General features: G+C 55.3%; 1 protein-coding gene across 26 annotated transcripts in view; it reads right to left on the reverse strand.

Annotated features, from left to right (window-relative positions):
- The window catches only part of UNKL (unk like zinc finger), a 55,288-nt gene that overhangs the window by 34,958 nt on the left and 7,859 nt on the right, over window positions 1–12,471 (reverse strand). For 18 of the 26 annotated variants that reach the window (XR_010152532.1, XR_010152534.1, XR_010152533.1 and 15 more), the window contains 3 exons: window positions 3,743–3,919; window positions 2,259–2,392; window positions 88–223 (listed from right to left, as the gene is read on the reverse strand). Coding sequence is in view for 20 of the 26 variants with exons in the window: in XM_063797592.1 (XP_063653662.1) it covers window positions 88–223; window positions 2,259–2,392; window positions 3,743–3,919 (447 nt within the window). In the remaining 6 variants the exon portion in view is untranslated. Of the gene's footprint in view, window positions 1–87; window positions 224–2,258; window positions 2,393–3,742; window positions 3,920–7,835; window positions 8,157–12,471 lie in introns of those variants that run through there. The other 8 variants (XR_010152535.1, XR_010152536.1, XM_063797595.1 and 5 more) reach the window with 3 other exon arrangements.

The raw sequence follows: 12,471 nt of genomic DNA on the forward strand, positions 1-12,471 counted from the left end.
TAGAACCCCGGGGTGGGCAGTGCGAGCCACGGGTCGGGAAGGACACCCACCAGCCGGGGTCCTCTGAGCACGGTCCCGCAGGCTCACCTGTACTGGAACCGCCGGGGGTTGCGCCGCCTGTCCCGGCTGTTGTGGTAGTGTGGGCACGCATAGCCCTGGCGGCACAGGCGCGGCGGCTTCGGGCACTGCTCCGTCTTGTAGCTGCCCAGCACGAAGTTGGCATCTGAAAAATGGGCCACACGGTGCCTGAGCAGCGTGACTGGAAGCAATGCTGGGCACAGGAGACCAAAGGTGGAAGGACCTGCCTGTCCCCCAAATGGAAGGAGCTGCAGGAGGACTCGGGGAGCGCAGACACACGCCACGGCACATGCTGATGTCAAAGGACTCGCGCTCCATGAGGGAAGCCGGGCCCGAAGGCCACGTGGTGTGATTCTGTTTATGTGAAAATGCCCAGAACTAGGGAACCCACAGAGACAGAGCGGAGCCGAGACCACCAGGGCTGGGAGGGAGTCCTGCTGTGGGTGTGCGGCTTCCTTGCTGGGGGATGAAAACGTTCTCCAACTAGAGAGAGGTGGTGGGTGCACAGCTTCGAGAATATGCTGAAATCCAGAGACACGCACACCCCGAAATGCCGCACGGTGAGCCTCATGCGCACCACAGCCTCTGGGTGACAAGCACACATCAGTGTGGGTTCACTGTTGGTAAAGAGCGTACCTCGCAGCGCAGGAGGTGCACGGCAGGGGAGGCTGAGGGGGCAGGGGGTGTTTGGGAAATCTATTTTTCTACTCAGTTTTGCTGTGAACCGAAAACCGCTCTAAAAAATAACGCCTATTTTTAGAAGTCATTCACAGGGCCGGACGTGGTGGCTCACGCCTGTTATCCCAGCACTTTGGGAGGCCGAGGTGGGTGGATCACAAGGTCAGGAGTTCAAGACTTGCCTGGCCAACACAGTGAAACCCCGTCTCTACTAAAAATAAAAAATTAGCCAGGCATAGTGGTGCCTGCCTGTAATCCCAGCTACTCAGGAGGCTGAGGCAGGAGAATTGCTTGAACCTGGCAGGCAGAGGTTGCAGTGAGCTGAGATCGTGCCACTGCACTCCAGCCTGGGTGACAGAGCGAGACTCCATCTCAAAAAAAAAAAAAAAAAAGTCGCTGCCATACGCAACGTCCAGAATACGCAAATTCATAGAGATGGGATGCAGGCCAGTGAGTGCAGGGGCCAGGGAGGGGATGGGGAGGAACTGCTCATAAGCAGGGGGGTTCCTTCTGCAGGGATGGAATGTTCTGGAACTACAGAGAGGTGGCAGCTGCACAACACTGCAGACGTGCTAAATGCCACTGGACTGTACACTTAAACAGGGTGCATTTTATGTTGTGTGTATTTTACATTTTTTTTTTGAGACGAGTCTCACTCTGTCACCCACACTGGAGTGCATTGGCGTGATCTTGGCTCACTGCAACCTTCACCTCCCGAGTTCAAGAGATTCTCCAGCCTCAGCCTCCCAAGTAGCTGGGATTACAGGCGCCCACCACCACAACCGGCTAATTCTTTGTATTTTTAGCAGAGACATGCTTTCACTATGTTGGCCAGGCTGGCCTCAAACTCCTGACCTCAAGTGATTGCCCACCTCGGCCTCCCAAAGTGCTGAGATTACAGGCGTGAGCCAGTGCTCCCAGCCTTACTACGTTTTTTTTTCAAATCAAAATCTCCCCTGCATATAACCTCATCTGTGTGCCAGCCAGGAATGCAGGTCCCCCAGCCCCGAGGGACAGCCCCCTGGTCCATATGTTTCTGGCCAAGCTTGGGGATTTGAAAGCTGCTGTCTAGAGCACCACCCCAGAGAGGCGCAGGGCTGGGGGCTCTGCTGGGCATCCTGGTGGGTGCCTGGTGGGCTGGGGGCTCTGCTGGGCATCCTGGTGGGTGCCTGGTGGGCGCCCCGGCTCTGGGACAGGACGCCTCAAGAGTTCCGGTGGGAGTTGTGCTACCTCCTCGGCCACTTGGTCAATGGCTGGCCCCACTGAGATGCCAGTTGCCGCAGAGATTCAGAGCAGGTGCGGGGAAGGCGCCTGGGCCCAAATCCCACTCGGCACCCACCCCTTGTTGGGGAGGGCTTGGTATTGGACTCCACGAGCCTCGGTTTCCCCATCTGATCACCTTGCACGTAAACTGAAAGGCACAGGGAACCAAGTGGCCCGAGCTGTTCTCGCGCTGTGCCCGCCCCCGCCACCACCGCCCTCAGCTGCGGCTGTGGAGTTACCTTGCCACCGGGGGTCCTCGCTCAGGATCTTCTCAATCATGGCCTGGCTGGCCAAGACCCCAGGCTGCAGATCCGGGACCCCTTCCCCGCCGCCCAGCTGGCCGTTCTGCAAGGCTTCCTGGGCCTGCAGCTCCCTGCAAGCCGAGGACACAGTGGTCACGGCTCTGCATCCGGAGCCTCCAAAGCTGAAACGAGGTCACTGGAGGGCACGCTCCCCTCCCACCACTGCACAGAGAGGCTGCTGCCGAAGGGTTCAGGACGGAGTCTCAGTGTGTGGCGCTCCGCTGTCCTGGCCCACAGTCCTCATCCAAATCCCAACCACTTCATTTTGTTTGCTTTGTCTTGTTTGAGACAGGGTCTGGCTCTGTCTCCCAGGCTGGAGTGCAGTGACGCAATCACAGCTCATTGCAGTCTCCATCTCCCGGGCTCAAGCGATCCTCCCACCTTGGCCTCCCAGAGCACTGGGATTACATGTATGAGCCACTATGCTCAGCCCCACCCAAGTAAGAGCGGAGTTTTGTCTGGGCAGGATTCGCTTTTCTGCAGCCCCAGACTGTGTGCTGAGCTCGTTCTCCTGGAAAGCAGTGCCTCACAGCCTCAACCCCAATGAGCTGCCCTCCGGACCCAGAAGAGAAACACACAGTGAGAAGAGGTGAGGGATTGTCTCATTAGAAATAACATCCAGAGGCCAGGTGCAGTGGCTCACATCTGTAATCCCAGAATTTCAGGAGGCCAAGGCAGGGGGATCATGAGGTCAGGAGATGGAGACCATCCTGGCTAACACAGTGAAACCCTGTCTCTACTAAAAATACAATAAAATAACCCAGGCATGGTGGTGTGCGCCTGTAGTCCCAGCTACTCGGGAGGCTGAGGCACGAGAATGGCGTGAACCCGGGAGGTAGACGTTGCAGTGAGCCAAGATCACGCCACTGCACTCCAGCCTGGGTAACAGAGCGAGATTCCATCTCAAAAAACAAAAAAAGAAAAGAAAAGAAAGAAATAACATCCAGAGGCCAGCCGCAGTGGCTCACTGTAATCCCAGCATTTTGGGAAGCCAAGGTGGGCGGATCACAAGGTCAGGAAATCGAGACCATCCTGACTAACATGGTGAAACCCCATCTCTACTAAACATATATATAAAAAAAAAATTAGCTGGGCGTGGTGGTGGTCACCTGTAGTCCCAGCTACTCGGGCAGCAGAGGCAGGAGAATGGCGTGAACCCAGGAGGCAGGGCTTGCAGTGAGCTGAGATCACGCCGCTGCACTCCAGCCTGGGTGACAGAGCGAGAATCCGTCTCAAAAAAAGAAAAAAAAGGACTAATGTCCAGACTCAGAAAGAAATTCTGGAAGAGAGAGATTTGGGCCAGCAGAGCCTGCAGCAGCAGGGAGGCGAGCCACTTGCCGAGTTCCTGCTCGTCCAGCAGAGCCCACAGCAGCAGGCAGGTGAGCCGCTGGCCGAGTGCCCACTCGTGGATGCCCACTCACCTGACGTCACACACGGGCGGCCGCAGGTCCAGGGGGCCGTGCGCGAAGGCACAGTGCAGCCCATTCTTCACGCAGTGGCCACGTGCGTCTGTCTCGTGGATGCAGGTTCCTGTTTTGTAGTAACGCAGGTGGTACTTGCGTTCTGTGTCCCCCGTCGTCCGGTGCAGGTAGGGACACCTGGGGAGCAGAGAGGCACGCAATGCCTGGTTATCATGGACCCAGAGGTAGCCCTAAGCTCCCCGGGTCCACGCCCTGTCAGCACGTGGCAAGCAGTGAATTCCCTTCCCTTCTTCCAGATTCCTGTTCTAATCGGAAGGACGGACACACTGGACGCAGCACCTGTCCCCAAATGTGGAACCGCCCAGGTACACAGACCACCGCAAACCCCCAGTCAACCAGTCAAACACAGTAAGAAACACAGACCATCGCAAACCCCCAGTCAGCCAAACACAGCAGGAAACACAACGCTGAATTTCCACAAAGCTCATCCTTCCTAATGTTCCAAATAAACCTTTAAACCTGTGTGGGAATGACAGTTCATGCCCTGCACGCAGGCTGCGTCACCTTCCTTACCCGTCGCAGTCACAAAGTGGGGGCCCCTCCTGCCCAGCGTCCTGCTGCTTTCAGGGACCCCAGGAGGGAGGTAGGGGAGGGAACAAGCACAGGGCCCTGGACGCGGCTTGGGGGACACGAGGGGGATGGGCAGAAGAGGCGGCAGATGGCGTGGTGGGGAACACAGGTGAGGTAGCATCACCATCCCATGGGCCACCTGCAGGTCCAGAGCCATGCTCCTGGGGAGTCACAGGCAGCTCCTGAAGCAGGATGGGGTGCAGTGGAGAGGGGAAGCAGCTGCCAAGGCTCAAGTCATAGGCAGGCAGCAGCGACGGAGACAAGGAGACGACACAAACCGCTCCGGCATTCCTGGGCGCCTCCAGGTAGGTCACTCCAGAAGGAGGCAAAGGGACGCACAGAGGACCCCGAGTCGTCAATGGTGTCGAGCCCCGGCTGGTCACAGAATCACCCTGAGTGGCCCAAGGGCCAAGGCAGAGGATGACAGGGGCCATCACTGCACGCCCCCAAATGTAAGGACTGAAACCTTCACCTCCAGCTCCAACTGGGGAGCTCCGTGAGGGCCCTGCCCACCTCACTGTGCACAGGGCTGCAGCCTGGGCACTAGGAGCTCCAGCCAGGGATGGCTGGGGACTAAGAGCGATTCAGCAACACCAGGTCTAGCCCCATCCTCTAAGGTCAGGAAACAGAGACACAGAGTTCAGAGAGGCCGACCCAGGCTCCGCTGGGCACCTGTGATGTGCCAGACACTGAAAGCTGAGGGTGGACAGAGGCAGAAGAAGGGGTGCCTGGCTGGCTCTCAGGGTCCCCAGGAGCCAGCCAAGCAAAAGTCAAATTACAACGCTACCTTGGTACCCAGCGATCCTGCTCCTAAGTACACATCCAAAAAACCTGGAGGCAGGGTCTTCAGGAGACACCTGCACACCCATGTTCACAGCAGCGTCATTCGCAAGAGCCAAGAGGCAGAAACCACCCAAGTGGGCGCCAATGGAGTCAATAAGGAAAGTGCGGGCTTCCATCCACACAACGGGGTAAATGCGGGCTTCCATCCACGTGACGGGGTACGTGCGGACTTCCGTCCACAAGACAGGGTAAACGTGGGCTTCTATCCACACAATGGGGTAAACGCGGGCTTCCAGCCACACAGTGGGGTATTTTTCAGACTTAGAAGGAAGAACTGGCAAACTGGCTGACATCTGTAATCCCAGCACTTTGGGGGGCAGAGACAGGAGGATTGCTTGAGGCTAGGGGTTCGAGACTAGCCTGGGCAACATGGTGAGTCCCCATCTCTACAACAAATTTAAAAATTAGCCCGGCGTAGTGGTGGACACCTGTGGTCCCAGCTACTTAGGAGGCTGAGGAGGGAGGATCGCTTAAAGCCCAAAAGGCCAAGGCTGCAGTGAGTGCGACTGTGCCACCACACTTCAGCATGGGCAACAGAGCAAGACCCTGTCTCAAAAAAAAAAAAAAAAAAAAAAGGAGGCGAGGAAGGAAGGGAGGGAGAGGAAAGAAAGACAGGGAGGGTGGGAGGGAGAAAGGAAGGAAGGCAGGCAGGCAGGCAGCCAGTCAGCTGGGTACAGTGGCTCACGCCTGTGATCCCAGAACTTTGGAAGGCCGAGGCGGGTGGATCACGAGCTCAGGAGTTCAAGACCAGCCTGGCTGGTCTACTAAAAATACAAAATTTAGCCGGGCATGATAGCAGGCGCTTATAATCCCAGCTACTCGGGAGGCTGAGGCAGAGAATTACTTGAACCTGGGAGGCGGGGGTTGCAGTGAACCGAGATCGCGCCACTGTACTCCAGGCTGGGTGACAAGGGCAAAACTCCATCTCAAAAAAAAAAAAAAAACTGGAAAAAGTTTTAAGAAAATGCCTTACTCTTACGGACACCTAGGAGGTGAGAGGGAATACCTAAGAGAAAGCACAGAGCCATTGCTCACGGATGCCCAAGGAGGGGACGCACGAGCCCCCGGGGGTCGGGTGACAAACACGGTTCTCAAACTCATCCGAGACAATCACTGAGCAAAGCCACGTGATTACACCCAGCGCATGGGCACCGCTCTGCCTCATGCTCCAATGCCCTGGACCCACCGAGACCAGAGGATAGGAGGCAGCCAGATCCTAGAGTGCAAGAAGCTGCCCTTCCCTCAGGAAGCTCTCACCTGAACCCAAGGAGGGTCCACCAGACCCCCTTAACACATTCTCGAGACTGCGAGCCACATGCATCAAAATCACCTAGGAGGCCCGTGGCCCATGTGGTCCCCCCAGCTGGTGTGGACGAGGCCCGTGGATCTGCACTGCCGGCTGGTTCCCAGGGAACGTGCGAGAACCACCGGGCTTAGGAGACAGGCAGTGTACACAACTCCCTTCCAGCTTAAGGACGCAGGCATAGGTGGGGGGCCCAGAGCACAGCACTGAAACAGCTGGGGGTGATGGGAGGAACAGGCGCACTCCCATGCCGGGCTATATTGCTAATTTTTTTTTTTTTTGAGACAGAGTCTCACTGTTGCCCAGGCCGGAGTGCAGTGGCACAATCTCAGCTCACTGCAACCTCTGCCTCCTGCGTTTAAGCGATTCTCCTGCCTCAGCCTCCCGAGTAACTGGGATTACAGGCACCTGCCACCATGCCCGGCTAATTTTTGTATATTTAGTAGAGACAGGGTTTCACCATGTTGACCAGGCTGGTCTTGAACTCCTGACATCAGGTGATCCGCCTGCCTTGGCATCCCAAAGTGCTGGGATTACAGGCGTGAGCCACCGCACCCAGCCTAATTTTTTTGTAGAGACAGAATCTTGCTGTTTCCCAGGCTGGTCCCAAACTCCTGGGCTCAAGCGATACACTTGCCTAGGCCTCCTGAAGTATTTGGACTGCAGGTATGAGCCACTGCAACCGGATGCCTCTGAGTTTTAAAGACTGCTCTCACGTCCCAGGCCGGCCCCGGGCTTTCCTCTTGCTCCCAAAGCCCAAGCTCATCACGAGATCAGTTTAAACAGCAAATTCTACACACCCTGAAGTGAGTGGAACTTTCACCTACGCCTTAGGTCCTAAGGCATTCAACATTTTAAAATTAAATATTGCAAGAGGATCTTTTAATAGAAAGATCAGACTCCTGGCCGGGCGCAGTGGCTCACGCCTGTCATTCCAGAACTTTGGGAGGCTGAGGCAGGTGGACCACCTGAGGTCAGGAGTTAGAGATCAGCCTGGCCAACATGGTGAAACCCCATCTCTACTAAAAATACACACATACACAAAAATTAGTTGGGCATGGTGGCGCACACCTGTAATCCCAGCTACTTGGGAGGTTGAGGCAGGAGAATCACTTGAACCCGGGAGGTGGATGCTGCAGTGAGCCGAGATCGTGTCACTGCACTCCAGCCTGGGTGACAGAGGGAGACTCCATCTCAAAAAAAAAAAAAAAGAAAGAAAAAAAAAAGATCAGACTCCAGACCCGCCAGATACAAGCAGCAACAGTTAATCTTAGAAATGGATACTTGGAAAAGCTTCTCCTCCCACCAGTTACTCACAGAATGCACAGTGGAGACCCAGCTAGGCACACCCCGGACCCATCCAGACTGGAGTTCTGCACCTGCCGGAGGACAGAGGCCTGGGGAGGCGCACAGGGCAAGCGGGAAGTGTCAGGTCTGTCAGGTGACACCGCCAAACAGAGCTCTGGAAAGAAGACAGAGGCCGGGCGCAGTGGCTCATTCCTGTAATCCCAGCACTTTGGGAGGAGAGGTGGGTGGATTACTTGAGCCCAGGAGTTTGAAACCAGCAAGACCCCATCCCTACAAAAAATACAAAAATTCAGCTGGGCGTGGTGGTGTGCGCCTATGGTCCCAGCTACTTTGGAGGCTGAGGTGGGAGGATCACTTGAGCTCAGGAGGTTGAGGTTGCACTGAGCCAAGATCACACCACTGCACTCCAGCCTGGGCGACAGAGTGAGGCCCTGTCAAAAAAAAAAAAGGACAAACCTGTGTCTGTGTGTCAATCTGGAAAAGTTGCACCACAGGAATGGGGCGAGCCCGTTTTTTCTGAGAACAAGAGACCCAGGGTGGCTGCAGGGCCACAGTGCAGGAGCCATCTTCTGGACAGGGGTGGGCTGGCAGATGGCCACTCGTTCTGTGGCTACACAGCTGCAGGCCAAGTGGATTTTTTTTTTTCCCAATGAAAATGGGCCTAGAGGCTGGGCATGGTGCCTCACGCCTGTAATCTCAGGACTCTGGGAAGCCTAGGCATATGGATCGCTTGGGTACTCCGGAGGCTGAGGCAGGAGGATCAGCTGAGTCCAGGAGGCAGAGGTTGCAGTGAGCCAAGATCGAGCCACGGCACTCCAGCCTGGGAGACAGTGCCAGACCCTGGCTCAAAAGAAAAACAAAAAAAAGATGGACCCTGGAGAGGCCCGGGGTCCCGCGGGGCGCCTTTTCTATTTCTTTACCACAATCTGTTTAAAGAGAAAAGCAAGCGCCTGCCCCTCAGCTACAGCCCCGTGGCCTCAAGGCCACGCCCACATGGGAGCTGCCCCGCCCCCACGACCAGGACCGTTCCCACGGGGGCGGGGCTTCACACGTGACCCGGGACAGCCAATCGCGGGCGCGCAGCGGAAGGGCGTGTCCCGCGGAACAAAAGGCCTTTCCCGAGCGGGGCAGGGCGGGGCCGAGATCCCGCTGATGCCCACAGGACCCGCACGGCGTGGGGTGCAACAAGGGGCAGCCACCCACCTAGGAAAGGGTGCACAGTGGGGGCGCCCACGGGGGCAGGCACCGGAGGAGGTGCCCACATAGGATAGGGGAGGACGCCGAGAAGTGACCGGGGGAGCCATAGGCTGAGGAAGAGAGAAGAGATGACAGCAGGGGCTGGAGGAGGTCACCCTCCACGGAGGGAGGGGTGACGGCAGAGGCGCCCGCAGGAGCTGGTGCCGGTGCGGCTGCCCCCGGGGGGGCTGACAGAGGCAGCAACTGAGCAGGCAGGTGTGGAGCGAGGTGCCAGCCTGCCGTGGAAAGGAGACGCCAACAGCGGGGGGCCCTCCTGGGGTCCCAGTCCTGCTCTGCCCCACAGCTCAGCCCCAGCACCTCCAGCCACAACCAAGAGCAACGCCTGATACGGGCTAAGGGTCTCTGCTCTCTGATACACATTCATGTGTAAAATAACAGGTTGGTAGTATCAACACCCAAAATAGAATTTTTTTTTTTTTTTTTTTTTGAGTCTTGCTCTGTCGCCAAGGCTGGAGTGCAGTGGCGCGATCTCGGCTCACTGCAACCTCCGCCTCCCAGGTTCACGCCATTCTCCTGCCTCAGCCTCCCAAGTAGCTGGGACTACAGGCGCCCGCCACCATGCCCAGCTAATTTTTTTGTATTTTTAGTAGAGACGGGGTTTCACCATGTAGGATGGTCTCGATCTCCCGACCTCGTGATCTGCCCGCCTCGGCCTCCCAAAGTGCTGGGATTACAGGCGTGAGCCACCGCGCCCAGCAAAAATAGAAATTTTAAAAACCAATGAACTAAAGAAAAGGAAGGCCCTGTCCTTATTCTGAACGTTCCTCTATTTACAAATTCCAAGGCAACCCTTAATGAGAACCAGAACGGGTACTTCAATAGGACAAACTGGCTATTCCCTTTGTTCAGCGATGAGAAAGTCCCACTCCCGTGGAATGAAGGGTAATTACGGAGGAGAGATTCTCAGGGGAGGCAGCCTGTCAGACACTTCCTAAAGGGCCGGTCGAAGCAAGTCATTCACACGCTACAAACAAAATCTTAAATAAAATAAGGAAATTTCCTTATTATGTGTGCATATACCCAGGCATCCAAAACAAAACACCAAACAGGCATCTCAGCCCCACTTACCACCCTCAATTATAAACTGTAAGCCGTTCAGACAGCAGGCTAATATTTTTGTAATGATGTTATGGAATTGCTACTTGAGCACAGCTTGAAGTGACCACATAGAGGCAGGCGCTTACTGCAGCACTGTCCGTCCCTGTAAGAACTGGATACCACCCTGTGCCTAGCAGTGAGGCTGAGTCCACACCAAGACACCCAGACTCCGCAACAAAAACTTATGAGGCCGGGCGCGGTGGCTCATGGTGGCTCATGTCTGTAATCCCAGCACTTCTGGAGGCCAAGGCTAGCGGATCACCTGAGGTCAGGAGTTCAAGACCAGCCTGGCCAACATGGTGAAACCCATCTCTACTAAAAACACAAAAATTAGCCAGGCATGGTGGCACACGCCTGTAATCCCAGCTATTCAGGAGGCTGAGGTACAATAATTGCTTGAACCCAGGAGGCAGAGGATACACGAGCCCAGATCGCACCACTGCACTCCAGTCTGGTAGATAAAGCGAGAGCGAGACTCCATCTCCAAAAAAAGAAACAGTTATGAAAAGATGCTTTCTCGCCGGCTGCAGGGCTGCACACCTGTAATCCCAGCACTTTGGGAGGCTAAGGTGGGAGGACTGCTTAAGTCCGGGAGGTCGAGGCTGCAGTGGGCTGTGATGGCACCACTGCACTCCAGCCTGGGTGACAAAGCAAGACCCTGTCTCAGAAAAAAAAAAAAAAAGAGAAAAAGATGCTTTATCTTTATGCATTAAAAGCATCACCTGGCCAGGCACGGTGGCCCATGCCTATAATCCCAGCACTTTGGGAGGCCGAGGCAGGTGGATCACCTGAGGTCAGGAGTTCGAGACCAGCCTGACCAATGTGGAGAAACCCCGTCTCTACTAAAAATACAAAATTAACCGGGCGTGGTGGTGCATGCCTGTAATCCCAGCTACTTGGGAGGCTGAGGCAGGAGAATCACTTGAACCCGGGAGGTAGAGCTTGCGGTGAGCCGAGATCACGCCACTGCACTCCAGCCTGGGTGACATAGAGTGCTGCCAATCAGTGCCCTGTATTCAACACTGGAGTGGGGTCAGACAGGCTGGATGCTCGTCTTCACAATTCCAGGACCCCCACACCAGAGTTAAGCAGCAGTGGCCCTACTTGCAACTCAGGATCTCAGGTCTGGGCAGATCAGGGGCTGAGCCCAGACATCAACTAGACAAATACCTGCCTTTGAAAGCCCCATTTGCGGAAAACAGTGGCTTAAAAAGCAATTCAATTACGCACTTTCAGAACCGCCTTGAAGTACATCAGCATCCTAACCGAAATGGGCTGACATTATTTCAAGTTTAGGCATCAACCTGCCTTAACAACACTATGGCCGGGAGTGGTGGTTTGCACCTATGATCCCTGCACGTTGGAGAGGCCAAGGTGGGAAGATCGCTTGAGGCCGGGTAACACAGTGAGACTCCATCTCTACAAAAAAATAAAAAATGAGCCGAGGTGTGTGGTGGCTCACACCTGTAATCCTAGCACTCTGGGAGGCTGCGGTGGGAGGATCTCTTGAGTCCAGGAGTTTGAGACTGAGACCAGCCTGGACAACGTAGCAAAACCCTTTCTCTACTAAAAATACAAAAACAATTAGCCAGGCGTGGTGTAGAGAGTCTATAGCTCCAGAGGCTGAAGTGGGAGAATCACTTGAGCCCAGGAGGTAGAGGCTGCAGTGAGCTGAGATCGTACCACTGCACTCCAGCCTGGGCAACCAGAGTGAGACTCAGTCTCAAAAACAAAATAATAAATAAAATAAAATAAATTAGCCAGGAGTGATAGAGCACTCCTGTGGTCCCAGCTGCTCAGGAGGCTGAGGCAGGAAGATGGTTTGAGCCCTGGAGGTTCAAGTTGCAGTGAGCCGTGTTCATGCCCCTGCACTCCAGCCCAGGGGACAGAGCAAGACCCTGTCTCAAAAAACAAAAACAGCCGGGCGCGGTGGCTCATGCCTGTAATCCCAGCACTTTGGGACGCCGAGGCGGGCAGATCACGAGGTCAGAAGTTCAAGACCAGCCTGACCAACATGTAGAAATCCCGTCTCTACTAAAAATACAAAAATTAGCTGGGCGTGGTGGCACGCGCCTGTAATCCCAGCTACTGGGGAGGCTGAGGCAGGAGAATCGCTTGAACCTGGGAGGCGGAGGTTGCAGTGAGCTGAGATGGCGCCACTGCACTCCAGCCTGGGTGACAGAGACTTCGTCTCAAAACAAAAACAAAACAAACACTATTTAACTAATGTACAATTAAAAACATTTCAGTATTTAAAGTTTCTAGCATCCTTAAAAAAATTTTTTTTTAA

The sequence above is a fragment of the Pan troglodytes genome, chromosome 18 (assembly GCF_028858775.2).
Source record: "Pan troglodytes isolate AG18354 chromosome 18, NHGRI_mPanTro3-v2.0_pri, whole genome shotgun sequence".
In the NCBI taxonomy this organism is placed as follows: domain Eukaryota; kingdom Metazoa; phylum Chordata; class Mammalia; order Primates; family Hominidae; genus Pan; species Pan troglodytes.